Genomic DNA, 17,575 nt, shown 5'->3' on the forward strand with positions numbered 1-17,575 from the left:
GTTAGCCAATAAATGTTCAGTTAATAGCCTGCAACTCAAAAAATGCAGGTCAGTATATGTCCCTCCCCCAGACATTAAAGGATTAAGACGCACCTCTCTCCTTATGAGAGTAACACCAGCAGCTGTCTAACCAGTAACAATTTGGTCGGACAAGAGTATGACCAACCAATCAACCAACCAACTAGAAGGTTTCAGACCTACTGTTTTCTTTCAAACGAATTACACCTGCTAACCACATCACTGCACTAACAGTGGTGCTGACATCACAGCTCAGCTGAAGACGCCATGAAAATTTACATCCTGTGCTGTCACAACCACGAGCCTTTCGTCCATGAGTAGGTGCACACTTCCCTTGGTGCACTGATAAAGTTAGGCCATAGCTCAGTAGAAGTAAAGTAGCTCCTACATGAAACTGCTCACAACAAGGTCTGTGGATTAACTTGAGTAACTGAGTAACTGAGTCATGATTACTGGAATTGCTGTTGAGTTGCAGTAGTATTTTTGGCGCTTTGATCACCACAAGTCAAGTGCCATCTAGTTCCATTGCATTCAAGAGAAGGCAAACATCTCTATGGCCAGTAAGTCCAAAACTTGGCAACCCACACCAGAACTATCCAAATGAATAAACAGCTCTACAGGTAAGAAGAAAAAATATGGATGTTTGATTTTGTGGTGAACTGTCTCTTTAATAGTGTCATGGAGGGCCTTACTTTTTTAGGAGATTAAATATAATGTCCATCCTCCTGCCTAGCCTGATTATGTCAATACCCTGTTATTTTCTTTTATATCACACATCCCAAAGCATACTGTCCATATGGTCATTCCTTTCATTGAAATAATAGCAGCTGACAAAAAGAACAGAAATTCTCATGTGAATGAATGCAATCAATTTGCCAAGCTGGTTTGAACATGCTGTAATTTGTAAATAAATGGAAGAGGGGAAAGGTAATTTATCTGAAATGATGAAAGAAAAAATGTGTGCCGTAGGGACGATTAATACTTCAAAGAGAGCTGAGAAGTAAGTGAAGTAATTGTAATAAAACCTGGAACAACTGACTTTTAAATGTGCTACCATGTGACACACAACTGTTTTCCATTAGCTTGCTGTTTTGAGACAGACTTTTAAAACGTATTTCCTGTATTGTTAAATTAACCAACTTTTAACTTTATTTGTCCCTAAATAGCAATCGGTTTTGCTGCAAGACAGATACAAACAATTAAAAAACACGCAAAAAACCTAAATAGGGTACGTAAAGGGGTGAGGGGCAGGGAGTGGGGTTGTATAAGTACTAGGGCTTCGGAAAACAACAGTAGCTCTAGGATGACCTTACAATCAAAGAGTACAATTTTGGGATAATAAACCAAGATCAACACCACCAGCACTGATAAATACACACTGATACATTATACTTAAAACAGATTGTCGCATTATGAGGATTAAACAAGTTACACCTCCAGACTCTCGAGAGCAGATGGTCCAGACCACAAGAAACTCAGTCCAACTTGATTTGATCAGTTCAGATCCAAACCATATTGGTATCAGTGAAATAGTCATAAGCCCCCCCTCGCCCCCAAGTTTTTTATGAATCTGGTTCTTGATCTCTCCAGAAATAATTTCCGGTATTCAATGACTCTCTGGTCAGTGTGCAGTACTTTGAGTCCTTCCTGTGGAAAGCTTTCTTCTGCAGCCACAACAATACAAATTCCATTTCCTGTAACAGCTCGGTTTGGCTGGTAATCACTCACTTTCCTTTAATTCGATCTTTGCAGTTTACTTTTGGTATTTATTTCATTCAAGAACAACACAACATCTGTTTATGATAGAGGAGGGCTGACAGAGATCTAACACCGAATGTTAAGAGACAGATGGAGAGAGAAGAGAAAAATGAGGGAAAAAACAAAACAAAAAAAGAGGCTTTTAATGTTTTTCGTTTAAACAGCAATTGAGGAACAAAGGAGAAAATAGTAGTGTAACGCAGCTGTCCTCACTCACAAGAAATAACAATGAACGTTATCGTTAACCTGTTAGATGATGCGGTATTAAAGACTTTCTTCACCAAACCTGTTTTCTACTAAATGTGTTGATAATTTGCCACATATTTTCAGCAGTTAACAGAGTTGCTCATAGTGAAGTGGGTCAAAGCATCGGACTCTAATACTACTAAAATGTTTAGTTAAGGTTAGAGATAGACTTTTGTTAAATATTGAAAGTCCCAGGTTCCGACACACGCTTTAGTCATTATAGACTTTTCCAATGCTAAGACCACAGTCTTTCTATAACATTAACAATGTGCTTTGAGTTGCGAAAACAAAACCATTAAAAAGAAAATAAAAGCCGTCAACTAGGTTTTCTAGAGTTAAGTATGCTGCTGAAAATCACTTGATTTTACTTGGATGAGTGAGCATCATATTTACGTTCTGATAAGTGATGAATGATAGAAATTGACGGCACATCAGAGATTTTCTGTAGTTTCCCAGTAGTGTTCATTATGTATTCAAATCCAAACATTAAAATGTTGGTACATATGTTGCCATTAAAATGCTATTTACCCAAGCCCTTCTAAAAACTTTTTCCTTCATGACCTGACATAGGTTTATGCATGATAATGCAGAATGCAGCATATGACCAAATGACCGGTAAGTGCTGCTCACTATACTCTCTGCTGTTACTATTTGTGGCTGTAGCTAGCCTACTACTGTAGCTCAAGTAGCTGTGCAGCTAAATGCCCTATTAAGCCTCAAATCCAGCCAGACCTGCAGCTAGGAGCACCAGTGGAGTATTTATGTTTAGACCACGGGCAACTGAAGTGGGCTCAGCAGCCTCCCAGTGAACACAGCTGGACCAGGACCAACACATCCTCCAAGAACAATGGGGCACCAAGGACACAGTGCCAAGGTGATTTACAGTTCATCTGATCAGGATTCTTGATGAACATGGCAGGTGGGGATAGGAGAGGCGTGCAGTGAAGAGGAGCGAAATGGAGCTTGGACATGGTTCTAACATGGTGGATTAAGGAATTATTTCAGCCAAACCAGAGTTAGTGACTGGACAGTGGAGAGAATAACAATCACTTTTTGGTGAGTTTTACTGTGTTCCTGTTGAGTTGTGTTTTTAAAAAAACAAGCTCATCTTAAAAGCTTAGTTCTGTAAAAGAGAGAACCTTTAGACTCTTAGGCTATAAAAGCTAAGAACTTGTGAAAGTAATAGCGTCACTGCCTGCATGCATCTTCCAGCTGAGACTATGAGGGGATTTGACTACCGCTTTTTGATAACCCCCCTTTTCTGGCTGAAACTCTCAAGGACCTATAGCCTATAACCTACAATTCAACTGTCAGATGCTCACATTATGCTGTGATTGTGACTGTGAAGGTGTAGCAAGGTGAGAAAGGTCTAAGGGCAGGTTAACACCTAAAGGTCCACTTCCTGAATCGAACCAATGCAAGGATGATACATTGTGTAAATTTTCAATTGGTCCAGTTTGCATTGTCAGGGTCTGTTCACGTTTGAGTTGGTATTGAAGCGCATACTGTTTATAATTCAATAATACAGTCATTTTTCACTTTGTTGTGAGTCAAGGTTTATCCCCTACCAGTCCACACTTCGGTAGAAAAGTTCACCAGTCACCAAAACAAGAAGAGAAAAGTTTTTCTAACCAATAAAATAACACATTCAGTGGTGTGGTGACAGCAGACAGCAGTTGTTTGGTCCACATCAATGGGGTTAAATTGGATAAATTCATCCAGACTAAACAACCCACCCTGTTCTTATTCTTTACATACTGTAGCCCAGCAGCAGACTCAGGCTGTTTGATGTGCAAGGGGCAAAAAAAAATAAAAAAGGGCACCACCTGTATTCAATGGATCACCAGCACACTGAAAGTTGTGATGCTTTAAAGGGCACTTTATCATGTTGTCTTAGATATTAGGCCACCCTAGAGAGCAGTTTATCAGATATTGTCTACTGAAAAGGCACTCTAGAGCAAAGGCAGCTGGTGATTTTTTCTGCAGGGGGGAGAGAGTGAAAATCAGGCAAACATCTTAAGGTATCGCACCAGTGTATTTTAATATACTAAAAGGACCTTAATTTGTACTGTAAATGTGTAAATGTCTTATAACCCGATGGAACTTGCTTAGTTAAGGTAAGTTAAGGTACTTCAATTTGTGCAAATCCTTTATAATAATTGTAATGATTGTAATAATATTTTATTTTACAATTTATGCTGAAAGACTAAAGTGAGCAAAAGATACCTCAAAAAGTATGAAAGAAACCTGATACCACAAACCTTCAGACAATGGAATATTTGTACATAAATTCTCCCTGAGAGATTTAAATTTCTCAGAGACTCTGCAGTTAATTGTCTTTAACAGGTTTATATAAATGACCTGCTTTAAGGTGTGTCACACACTTTTCTGCGCAAAACAGCAACTATTTAAAAGTTTGTAAAAGACCAACACCACACATTCAGCTTCTGTCATCTCCAGTGGGAGAATGTAACTAATTACATTTACTCAAGTACTTTACCTAAGTCCAATTTCGAATTACATCCATATTATCCATACTATACTATACTATTATCCATACTTTATAGTTCTACTTAACATTTTACTGCACAGTGGTTACTTTTACTTTTCATACTGATAACATCTGATAATGTTTACATACTTTTATTCAAGTAAGGCTAAAAATGCAGTAAATGACTTGTAGTGAAGTATTTTCACAGTCTGGTATTAGTATTTTTACTGAAGTAAATGATGTGAATACTTCATCCTGCCTGGCTCACCTCTATGAAGATCACCTGGTCTCAGTGTGAGGCTGAGTTCCACTGTCACTATGTTCTCCTCAGTTTATCATCTTCCTTTCATTGTTGTTGCTCTATGATGTCAGCTGATCAGGTTCTTTAACTCTCAGCTTCTCTTTGTTTGCCTCTCAAAACACCTTGTTTATGGTGACTTCACAGATATTATGTCTCCATTGTAGCAGCTGACGTGGTAAACTCCTCCGAGTATCACCACATCTCACTCTGCTGTGTTAATAATCAGATGTAGATCGAGCCAGTTGCTCGCTGCTGCTGCTCAGAGGTTGAGGACATGTAAACTGGCAGCATTCAGATGAATGCTGAGGGCGCAGGTTTTGTGCGCCCCACCAAAATCCTATCTCTTGTATTGAGAGGATCGAACTGCACTGTACAACTGAACAACTTATAGTGAAAGTAAATGGACGAAAAAATTGCGCCCCAAGCTGGAAAAACGTGACCTATCCGTAACTTTGGACATCAAAATACATTTTTAACAGCACATTTTAGTGCAGATTATACATTTTACTCACTAACTACACAATATTATTGCTGCTCATTCAAAGAAATATACAGTATATATTTTAAAGTAATTAAGTCTTCTTCACTGAAGCTTTAAGATGTGGGGAGAGGTGAGGCGGCACCCTAGCACCCTCTATTGACCAGCCGCCACTGCTCTAGAGAGCACTTTATCATGTTTTACCTACCACTGGGGCATCTAAGAGGGCACTTTTGCTACATTTTTTTGAACAAGAGGGGAACCAGGGTGGGCAATCGCTCCTGCTGCCTCCCCTCACCCCCCCAACTATAGCTGCCTCTTTTCATGTGCGCAACCAAACGCAACACCAAGAATTACATCCCTTAAATCTAAAAAAAGGGGAAACCTGACTGATCCCTTAAAAACAGAAAGATGACTCACACCATCTTTCAGTAACCAGCCATCAGCCTGCAGTATTAAGGCCAGCAGGGTCTGACTCATCAGAGCTTCACTGCATGTGGCTGCCATACGCAGGGACAAACAGAGTGGCAGAGGACTGATGGGCCAAACACAAACCCAGGGGTCTAAGAGACCAAGCTGTGTCCACAGTGTGTGCAGTTTAAGCAAGAAAGTGTTGCCAAGACATATTTTAGCTGATATATCCACATGGCAATAAGGCAACAAAACTCACATATAAAAGAGAACCATGTCCTCGTATCTAAACAAAACAATAGGTAGTTTGGCAGTGACTCCCAAAACAACATATGTGCCTGTTGGAGAATACCAGAAACAGTTATACCAGACTGTTGTTGTCCTGGACCTTCATTGTGACACGACAACATTGGCTGCTGGTATGTGATAAAACTTCAATTCTGACCCATTACTACTTCAATTCTGGCACCCAACAATACACCAAGATAACATTTTAGCTGCTTGGCTTTGTGGCCTACTCCTATATGTTTCATTACACTTTTCCCTTTGTTTTGCCTCCAGCTAACACAGTGACATAGTCATGACATCGGCCCAAAAAAGGTCTATAGAGATGAGAATTTTCATTGCTTCTCATTCTGAAAAATGGAATTCTTCCTTTAAAGAGTTCTGCATCCACTGCCCTGGTTCAACACATCTCACCATGCTGACTCATTTTTACTATGTGAACATAACTATCATATAAAATGAGACTGATGACTTGTTAAGAGATTATACTGGGTAAAACACGCCAATGAGTTCTCTGATAGTGACTTTAAAAAGGTATTTATAGGATACATCATGAAAAGCATGCTGGAATTTAATGGAGTGACAACAGGCAACATGTGAAACAGATGGCGTGTAAAAACTGCTGCATCAAATCCAAAACACAAAATTCTCTTTGTCCTTCTCACTCTCAGTCTGTTACAAAGGTGAGACTTTATGACCACCATCTGATCCAAATTCTTATTTATTGATTCATCTCTCACCTCTTTTCAAATGTAATTTAATTAGTTGTGATTGAGGAATTACCGCCGAGTTAAATAGTCCTTTTCATTTTATTACACAGCTTTGATAAATACTCAGTTCTAATATGTAAATTACAGCATTCTGAGGTATGTTACTTCTGAATACCAGACCACTGTTGTGAAGAACAAACTGTTGCTATGGACACAGTTCTCATCATATACTGTGGAGGAGAAATAAAATGATTTTTAACTGTGACCAGCAGGTCTATAGGTCACTCTGGCGGTTGGTCAGTTTGTCTGCCGATCAATTGGTCCACAAATGTTTCCCAGCCTTGGTGGCCACAGTTTTCGGTGTTGGAGTCTAAAATTTGGTATGGAGGTCAAGTGTGTGTGTGTGCGTGTGAAGGTGTCTGTTTGTGTTCATGCCAAGTGACTAAAAGGGGGTGTGGGGTGAGAGAGGCCTATTGCAAAATGGCGCATAATTTCCAAATGGATTCACAGACTTGCAAAAGATTTATTGGAAAAGCTGGCCATGAGCCAAAGGACAGCTGATTAACTGTTCATGGCAACTGGCAAAAAGTGGGCATGGCAGTGGGAGTGGCCTATAACAAAAAGGCGCATAACTTCTCCTTGAATGGATTTAACGTAACATCACCAAACTAATGAACCATGGGTCACAGACACTTGTGGGAGGCATCATTACACTCATCAGAGTTTCTTTTTGCATAGTGCCATATGCCTCACCCCCTACAGTTTAACCACACCCCCTCCATAATGCGCAAACTGTGCATGCCACGCCCCCTGTTTGTTTTAGGCACCTTGGGGAGTGATCACTGGACTTATCTTTCATAGGTGATGGTTTGCCACCCCCTCTATACTTTAGCCATGTTCCCTTTCATAACTCATCAACTGATTTTCATAGAGCCTTGCAGCAGGCATTTTATCTCTCACCGCACATACGCTTCATCCCAGTGCTACCCAGTGCCCTGCCAGCAGCTTTCTGACAGAAAAATAACACTAAGTGAACACGGGCCCTAACACAACAACAGAATGGATCATTTGGCAGAGGAAACTGGGGAGTTTTACGACTTCCTCGTCCTCCTCCTCTTCCTCCAGGAGGGGATCAAAAAACCCAGAATGAGAAAACAATCTGAGTCTGATTAAAGAGATGACCACGTGTGTGTACATGCGTGGTGATTAAACAATCCTCCTGCTGTGTAATTAGAAATGAGCGTTCCTCATAATCATCACCAGCCTGCTCCTCTGAACAAGCATCTTGTCGTATTAAAACAGGTGTGCATGAGTGTGTGAGAGTATGTCGTTAAGTGTGTCATACTGTTTGTGTTTTATTGTGACTTTTCAAATCATAAACAGAGTTACTTTAACTACAAGTGCAATAAATGGGCTATCTTTACACACACACACACACACGCACACAGACATACACACACACTCTCACACACACTCACACACACACACACACATCTGGCGTCTGGACTCGTTGCTGCATTATTCAGGAACCTTTTACTATGATTTATTCACAGTGTGACTGTAGCTCACTCACTCAGCCCAGCTGTGTGTGTGTGTGTGTGTGTGTGTGTGTGTGTGTGTGTGTGTGTGTGTGTGTGTGTGTGTGTGTGTGTGTGTGTAAGAGAAAGAGAGAGGCAAAGTGGAAGTCAAGGTGCGTGAGGCAAAGGCAGAAAACAGCAATGATGAGTGAGAGATAGAAAAAAAGAGAAATAACGACAGATGCAAAGAGAAAGAGACACATGAATCAGAAAGTCAGACAAAACACATTCACACTCATTGTAAAAAGGATTGTGATGCTGCAGTTTAAATCAAGAGTCTTGCATTTTGGAAAATATGCTTATTTGCCTTCTTGGACAGAGTTAGAGAAGAAGATCAATACCAGTTTCATGTTTGTACTGTAAATATGAAGCTACAACCAGCAGCTGGTTACTGCCTCATTCATCCCTTGACCTTGGGGGCTGTAGGGGTGCGTGATGGATGCCTGAGCAGTCAGGGGTCTTCACTGCTCTTGATCTGCTGTGCTTTTAAGGTAGAGAAGTAATAGAGAGGTGACGTCACATCCCTTCCAGTGTGCCCCAAGGGACCTATCCTAATCCCATTTGAATTGTGCCATGAATTATACATATAATTTTTGTCAATTTAAAAGATAATTTTATAAGTTAAGAAAGTTTGCGGTTTGTTTGTTGTAGTTTAGTTTTGTGTGAAACCGTTCAATGAAACACCTCTGCTCTTGTACAAAATACATCACCAACATCCCTGACCCTTGTAACATTATCTCACCTGAAGTGTTTAATCCAGTGACTCCAGGTTTTTATCAGCCGGGAAGCAAAAGAACGAGCGTTGTTTGTGTGACTACAGCCTGATGCAACTAATGTTGACTAACAAGGGGAGACAGTCATGACATCACATATACAACCGTTTGGTGTGCAGTCTTTTTAATTAAGTAGCTTCACAGTTTTACGACAAATTGCAGCTTTCTTGGCTTGTAAAATTATCTTTTAAATGTTAGCACCATCATATGTATAATATGTGGCACAACTGGATCAAAAAATTCGCCATTGACTACTATATATAATTCTCCCAAAGTCAGCCCCTGTGGTCATCCACTGGAAGGGGAGGGACTCCAGCTCTCCAGTCCATTCCTTGATGTTGTCTAGCCAGGATTTCTCTGTCTGCCTCTGTCATTTACGTTCTACTGTCCCCTGTAGGATGATATTTGGCAGGGAGGTGTGTCATGAGTCCTGTCTGTACCAGATAAGTTTTCGGTTCTTAACAGTCACAAGTAGCTTCCTGGTCTCCAGCATGGATGGTAATTAGCTGTCTTTAAAGTTCTGTTGACCTGTGCTTCATGTACAAGATGCAGAAGATGCTGTGAGTATCCAGCTCTCATATCCATGAACAAGAGTGGAGACTACCAATGATATGAAGAGCTTGCTCTTCACAGGGAAGCTGATGCCTCTCCAGATGCTGGTAAATCTTGTCATGGTTTTGCTTTGTAGAGCTGCCATCATTACTTACAGAAGATCCAACATATTTGAAATCTTTCACCTCTTCCACCTCTTCCTGGGTTAGTTTAGCTCAGCACAAAGGCTGGAAACATGGAAATAGGCTGGCTCTGTCTTAAGTTCAAATATCTGCCCACCATGAGCTCTGAAGCAGTGAAAAAAAGTAAGTGAAAAAAACAAAATGCAATTTTGCATGGCATTATACATTACACTATTTCGGCACCCTGCCAAGAAATAGCCCGCACAGGGCCCTTTTCACCAACATGGAACTGGCTTCATTCCAGTTCAAGCATCTAATTTCAAACTGTTTTGAGCATTTCCACAAAGTGGTTCAGAACCTGAAAAGTTGGTTTCCACCTGGAACCAAAAAAACAGCAGTTTTTTTCTTGGGAACCAATGTGGGCATGTCATGTTCTACTGGTTGTTGAGCATTGTGCTGCGTGCTCTGTTGATAACTGTTGATCCTTTATTACAATTGTTCTGTTAAAAAGTGGTGGGAACGTGGGCCAGTTCACTAGATAGCATCAATGTTCCAAGGATTTTCAATGGACCCAGTTCACGAACCTGAGAGTATTTGGTGGAAAAGGGCCCACAGCTCAGCCTTTTCTCTAAGCCACGCTAACTGACTGCTGACCATAGCAACATATTAAAAGACATGAAAGTGCCATCAATCTTACACACCTAATTACCGGACTCCTAATCAGGACTGAGAGACAGCTGAACAAAATTTCAATGCAAACTGACTGGGCTGTTTGGAAGTGACACACTCTTTTATAAATGCTGAACCCTGACTCCTAGAAATTGTGTTTATATATTGCTAAATTGTTTTCCCAATTTTCGCTGTATGGCAATAATTGCTGGCTGGATTATGTTCAGAGGCGATGTTTTATGAGTAAATGAAGAGCTACATTGATTTACCGCACCAGTGTCTCCAGAAGGTGGTCAGTGTGGAAAGTAAGCAAAAGACATTTGACAGCAAAACCCAGGGTTCACTGAGTCCATCTGTAGTCAGGTTTTGGCAATAAAAGCACTTGGATTGAGGTTAGGGAAGGATTGTGGTTTAAGTTAAGGATGAGTGTATAAGATTTAGTGGCATGTACAAGAGCTTGCAGATTTCAAACACCTCGTCTCAGTCTCCCCGTCAAAGTGTGTAGGAGAACCTACGATGGCCTTGAAACTTGTGCAAACCGTGAAAGGCCACTGGTGCTTGGTTTGTCTGTTCTAGGCTACTGTAGTAACTTAGCAACATGGTGTGGCACGATTCCACAGAAGATGACCCATGTCCAAAATATAAAGAGCTCATTCTAAGGTAACAAAAGGCAACTCAACAGGTGATTTCAGGTGATTATAAACCATAAATCTTACACACTGGAGCTCTAAACGTTAATGTCTCAAGTCACTGCGAACTTTTTTCTGTATTACTGTTAATGTCCACACGATAGTCTTTTCTTAACCTTAAACTACATATTTGTTGTTGCAAACTTGTAAATGTAAATAATTTGCCGCAGACATGTGTCACTAGAAATAGACTCATGAACTGTTCTACTCATCATGCTGCCATAATAAAACTGACCAGGAAGTGGCTACAATCTGAATGCACTGATAATTCACAACAGATCTCAGTGCCTTTTTTGTCACATTATTGTCATGTCATGAAGCAGCTGCAAACTATTTTCAGATCTTTCTATCATCAGCTGCCAAGCACTTAAAGAACTACATTTGCAAGCTGTTTAAAAAGAAAAAAACAAAACAAAACAAAACTATGCAGTTCACCTGCTGACTCTGGCTCTCAGATGTCTGTTCACATGTTACGCACATGTTCACAGATGTTCTGTATTGTCCAGGAAGGAAGAAAATAAATCTAAAAACTTGGAATGATTGTTGGCAGTAATAAAAGAATATACAATTAAGTTCATGAGAAAAACTATGGTGCCTATGATTTGGGATAACTGAACTGAATTGGAATTGAATGTGCTATGTGTTTTAATGCGTGTGTGTTTACCTTGGAAATGTCCTGACCGTCGATGCGGATGCAGCCACTCTGAGGGTCATAGAATCTGAACAGCAGACGCAGGATGGAGCTTTTCCCCGATCCAGATGGACCAACCTGCACACACACACACACACACACACACACACACACACACACACACACACACACACACTCTTTTAGTGTTTATGACACATGGCAGTCACAATTCAAATGGTTCCAACAAATAACAAAAAAATATTACTTAGATGGTACTCTTTACTTCACAAGATTATATAAATACTTTCAGTTACTAGTTACTGTGCAGATTCAGACTGAAACTACAAAATATAATCAACAAATAAGTTATGATGTATCATTTTGGTTTAGACAATAGGAATATAGATGTAATAAACAATATACAACGTACCAAAGCGACTGTCTGTCCTGCCTCCACAGTGAAGGTCACATCTTTAAGAACCTCAATGCTGAACACACAAACACACACACACACACACACACACACACACACACACACACACACACACACACACACACATACACACACACACACACACACACACACAGTAACACAGTAACAGTCAGGATCAAAATTAACTTGACTTAATCACTGTTCATACCAGGGTTTCTTTAATTTGGTAGGATCTCCTATAAGATTGTGGATTTGAAAAAAAAAACAAGCAAACTATGAAAAATTTGAAAGTATATGTTTGCTCACATAATATGATTTTTAGAGTGATAGTCCTCCTGCTAAACAGCTGGGCTACTTCAGAATACAGATGAAGTCTTTCAAAATTAAAGCTCCAGAATACCATTTTTAATTTTGAATGACATAATTCTGAATGTGCATGTGCCCCAGATAATTTAACATACATCCAAGTGACTGAACATGCTTGGATCACATTTTTAGTTTTCTCAATCTTTGGTTTCCCTTTTACGCTCTCTCATATTATTACATAACTACATGTCATCCAGCCTAAAGAACTAAACAGGTTATTTGCCATTTTCCTCAAAAATGATCCACATGAGCATTCAGCACAACAACAACATATACTGTCCATTGTCTTCCAAAAATATATCTGATCTTAAATGATGCATTTATCACACTTTTCATTAGGTTTGGGTTAGAAAACACTATTGTTAGCTTCTGTTATCAAAGCCGCCATTGCTGCCATGGCCTCTCCCTCCAGTGTATGTGCATTTGAATGCAAGCTGTCATAAGAAGTGTAAAAATTTCTACTAATACATAAACTTTTTATGTATGTTTACTTTTGACAATGATGTTTATGAAGTCAGGAAGAACCTGTACAGTTTGGCTGATCCAACAGTAGTGTCAAAGTTCAACTACGAACAAAATATTGACTACCTACTTGAATACCTATGAAAATCTGAGTTCATATTTTTCATATTTTCATTATGCAAGCTGTCTAGTACAGTAACATATATTAGACAGTATTTTATCACGTAAATGTGGCAGAGGTGGCCTTATTTCTCTGTATTTCTCCATTATCTCCTTCTGGTTATTGTCACATCTACCTACCATGTAAAATTTGAAAAACATTAATATCACCATCGAAAAGATCTCATGAGAGTGATGATTTTAACTCAAACCATGAGAAGGACTCGCAAATCTTGGATTCCTTCTGGACACGACAACCAGACACAGAGTGCCATCACACAACGTGTCACCACAGTAATGGCAGCACTGCTAGATGGCAAAACACACCAAGCAGTCACCTATAACTATACCTTATTTATCTGGTACACAGTTTGGTGAAAAATCGTAAAACTTTTCTCTCAACTTCAGTGTTTCAGTAGTTACTGTTGTCTGCCTCTGTAGGGCAGTGTAGGTAATTGTATGTATGTATAGTTGAATCAAATCAGATGAAATCATAGAAAGGTGAATTTAAACTGTAAACAGATTTGTTTTTGCCTACACACCCAGGCACGTAGCTGAAACAGACTCTGTCAAACTCCACCTGACCTGCTGTAAGCTGCAAGTCCTGTGCATCCTCAGCATCCTGCACCTGTTAGGAGGAGGAGAAGATTGAAAGAAAGGAGGAAACCAAGAGATGAGAGACAGGGAACACAGGAGGAGACATGGGATTTAGTTTTTCATTTGAGATACCAGAAAAACACCAAATCAATCTCAAGTCATGTTGTTGTACATGCTTGCTTCAGTGCTTGAAGTCGTATCACATGGTTTTCATTAGCAGATGGAGTTTTGCTGTTTTTAATGTTGAGAAGGAAGCTCAACATTTACATCAACATAGATGAAAGGTTAAGATTAAAGGTGTGGTGAGGTCGTTTCTAGAAATACAGTTGAAATTTGGACACAACAGCCAAACAAACCCACTTCCCTTCAGTGCTCCTTCAGATGGTCAAATTTACAAACACACATTGCCGAGTAACAATTGAGCAATATGGGGGAATCCAGCGTGTCTGCAGCCCAAAGTTACTGATAGCCCCATTGAGGGAAAGTAATATTTTATCACTACGAAAATACAAATGTGGCGAGGACCAGGGAGGAGATGAGACACAGAGCCGACAGACAGCTGCTTAGAGCCGGGGAGCTTTAGGGGAGAGAGCCAGGGACAGATCTAACTCCTACTGGCAAGAGGATCTCAGAGGAGCTTCTCAACATGTTTGCAGCCCAAGTACAAGCCAACCACATTCAACTGTTTAAAGCGAGTTAATGAGTCTCTCTGTCCATGTTGACTGCTGACATGTTGCTCATTAGCTTACAGTTGTCTGTTTGGGGTGAATAAACACTTGCAACAGTAACACAGGCCAAATATTCACCTCACCTCACTTTAGAGGGGAACCACACACCGTCAGTCTCATCCCTCATCTCCCCTTCTCCTCTTCCTGCCCTGAGTATGAGTACAAATGTCACCTGCTACTCACTGGTGGGAATACTGTTGTGTGGGTTAGGGTTTGATAAAAAGGGTACTGAATTAGAATAACATACCCCACTTTAATGTTTGAATATCTGCAGTTCCATGAATCAATTTGCAGATGAAGACCAGGTGCTATGGCCAAAAGCTCTGGAGAAAGCAAGTGGGATGACCATGAGTTGAGTTTGTTTTCATCATCTGAAGTTCCAAATTAATGCTGTTATTTGGAGGTGCAATGCATGCTTTTGCACCCTCAGCCCTAGCAGTCGCCCCAGGAAGAGACCTAAGAGAAACCCCCGACATAACAAATCCCAATTTAACCCCCAGGAATAAGCCATGAGTTTATCTACCACAAGTTTGGCTGAAAGTGAATACTGCACAAAGGAAGCTAATTAGCTAGATATGCTAACGTTTGTAGCTTATGTTTGATCAGATAAAGACAAAAGTTAAATAATTCCTTACAGGTGTGCTTTTGTGTTCTCTGTTTTTGAAAGATGACAAAAAAGACACCACCCTCCAAGCTTATGAGACACTGAGTATCATTCTTCTTAGAGCCACATGCACATCGTATTAACAAGCAGAGAAAAACAAAGGTTGACAGGCCTGCAGTACGTAGTTACGGTTGCTAATCTATCATTGGACAGTTGCTATTTGGAGGAGGGGCTATGCGGAGGGTCGGGTCTTTCTTTTCCCCTTTTTCCCTTTTCTCTGTTTCCCATCATATTCTTTTCTCCCTTTTTCACTCACTTCCTCTTCTCTAATTTCATACCATTCTTATTTCTTGCCCTCTCCTCCCTTCCCTAAATCTTTATCCAGTTATGCAGCCTGATATTTTGATGTATTCTTAATCCTAATTTGATGATTTATCACCATCAGCATGTGCAATCCCTCACCAATTTCTGATGTCCTCCTCCTCCCTGACTCCCCCCTCGTCTGCAGCTTCCCAAGCCAAAGAAAAGAGCCGCTGTGTTTTTAAGGTGCTCTAATGCTTTTGTCTACATTCATGTGGCTGTTTACCATATCAAGGGCCTGTGAATGTCGGAGTCTTTAGTGAGGCAGCCGGAGGACGCCTTTTCCCACCGAAACACACACAAAAAGACAGACGTACACACACAGACATACACGCAAACTCTGTGTTTTAGTATGTGCATGCGCACAAATACACACTAGCACACAAAGTCACACACAAACACTTGTTGACCTCCTAATCCGCTGACCTCTGACTGTGTGAGTTTGTGTTTCCAAGCAGGACTGAAGCAGAGTGATGCTGATCAGAAATTAACACTTAATAAGATTTTAGCTTTTATTAACTATTTATCAGTAATTATAATATTTAACTATATATTTTATTATACACACACCTCTCACTTTCATTTCTTTTTAAAGGGACAGTTCACCCCAAAATCAAAAATACATATTTTACCCTCGCCTGTATTGCTATTTATCCATCTAGATGTTTTTGGTGTGAGAGAATACATTCGAAAAATTCAACACCAATGTCTCTTTTCAAAAATCATGACCCTGTTACTCAGCATAAACTGACTTTGTTGTTATCAGTTTCATGTAGGAACTACTTTCTAGTAGGAGAAAAGAAAAAAAAAAGAAAAAAGTAGTTCTCATAAATTCTACAGAGGAAAGAAAGTAGTTCCTACATTAAATTGTTTACAACAAGGCTTGAGAGTAACTGGGTCATAATTTTTTTTGGAAAGAGACAGAGATTTTAAACTTATTTATTTATTGGTGTTTTGAGCAAGCCAAGTGCCATTTTGTCCTGTTATAATGGAGAGACATCTCTACAACCAAGACCTCCAAAACTCTCCAACTCACACACACAGAAATATCTAGATGGATATGTTAATTGTAGTACAGGCCAGGGGTAAATGGGCTGAAACTGGAGTGAACTGTCCCTTTAAACAAGTCTGTAATTATTCTTACTTCTAGAGAGGAGGTGGTCCAAAATGAGTTAAACTTAGCAGAAGAAGAAGAACTATACCCGTAATAAGAGAAGTTATTATTCTTTGAGACTCACCTCTTTCTGCTCTGTCAACAGTGCCAACATGTTCTCCATATCAACAAATGCACTCTGAATCAGCCTGCACCGACACATGACACATAATCAGTATTATTAGATACAGCAACAGTAGTACTAAAAGAAGTAATAAAACTAGGTACTAACAACAACAACAACAACAACAACAACAACAATAATAATAATAATAATAATAATAATAATAATAATAATAATAATAATAACAATAACAATAACAATAAACAGCTAGAGATAAAATAATGGATTAAAGTAAATATAAAAGAACAGATAATAGGTAACAGATAAAATGAAAAAAAACCTGGTAAACTCTGCCAGATAGCTCAATGACAAACCATGCCGGGTCTTAAAAGTCAAGACTAAAATTATCAATTAAAGCTAAAATAAGGGAAATATGATCATGCTTTCATGATTTGGTCAAAACTCTGTGGGCTTGGACATCCTGTAGATGTTTAATCATGTTTTTGCCAAGCCATGTAAATACAGCATTTCAATAATCCAGACAAGTGATAAAAGCATGGATAACCACCATTGAAAGTAAAAAAAAAAAAAACAATCTAACTCCAAGGATCTTAGCAGTGAGTACAGCATGTTGAGCTAGAATACCAGTTAAGATGTTAAGATGAAGGAAATTTCTGAAAATCCAATTGCCAGCATCCAAAAAGCATTATTAAAACACCCCTCTCCCAGACTTTAAATGTAGCTTTGAAAATGATGTAATGGAGTCTCATCAAATAGTATGAATCATAAATCTTTGTCAGTGGGTCAGTGGCCTCCTGTACTGTGCATCAGTCTCACCTGTAGTAGGTACCAAACCAGTTCAGAGGAGTGTACAGCTGGATGATGTAGGTTCCAAACAGAACGTAGTCTCCAACCTGTCGGGAAAGTAAACACATACA

General features: G+C 39.6%; 1 protein-coding gene across 2 annotated transcripts in view; it reads right to left on the reverse strand.

Annotated features, from left to right (window-relative positions):
• The window catches only part of abcb6b (ATP binding cassette subfamily B member 6 (LAN blood group) b), a 42,015-nt gene that overhangs the window by 11,930 nt on the left and 12,510 nt on the right, over nt 1-17,575 (reverse strand). For both annotated transcript variants that reach the window (XR_014771270.1, XM_084724008.1), the window contains exons 10-14: nt 17,475-17,551; nt 16,659-16,722; nt 13,674-13,759; nt 12,142-12,199; nt 11,745-11,849 (exon numbers count right to left, since the gene is read on the reverse strand). Coding sequence is in view for 1 of the 2 variants with exons in the window: in XM_084724008.1 (XP_084580134.1) it covers nt 11,745-11,849; nt 12,142-12,199; nt 13,674-13,759; nt 16,659-16,722; nt 17,475-17,551 (390 nt within the window). In the remaining variant the exon portion in view is untranslated. The remainder of the gene's footprint in view (nt 1-11,744; nt 11,850-12,141; nt 12,200-13,673; nt 13,760-16,658; nt 16,723-17,474; nt 17,552-17,575) is intronic.

Source organism: Lutjanus erythropterus, chromosome 8 (assembly GCF_056507025.1).
Source record: "Lutjanus erythropterus isolate fLutEry1 chromosome 8, fLutEry1.hap2, whole genome shotgun sequence".
Taxonomy (NCBI): domain Eukaryota; kingdom Metazoa; phylum Chordata; class Actinopteri; order Lutjaniformes; family Lutjanidae; genus Lutjanus; species Lutjanus erythropterus.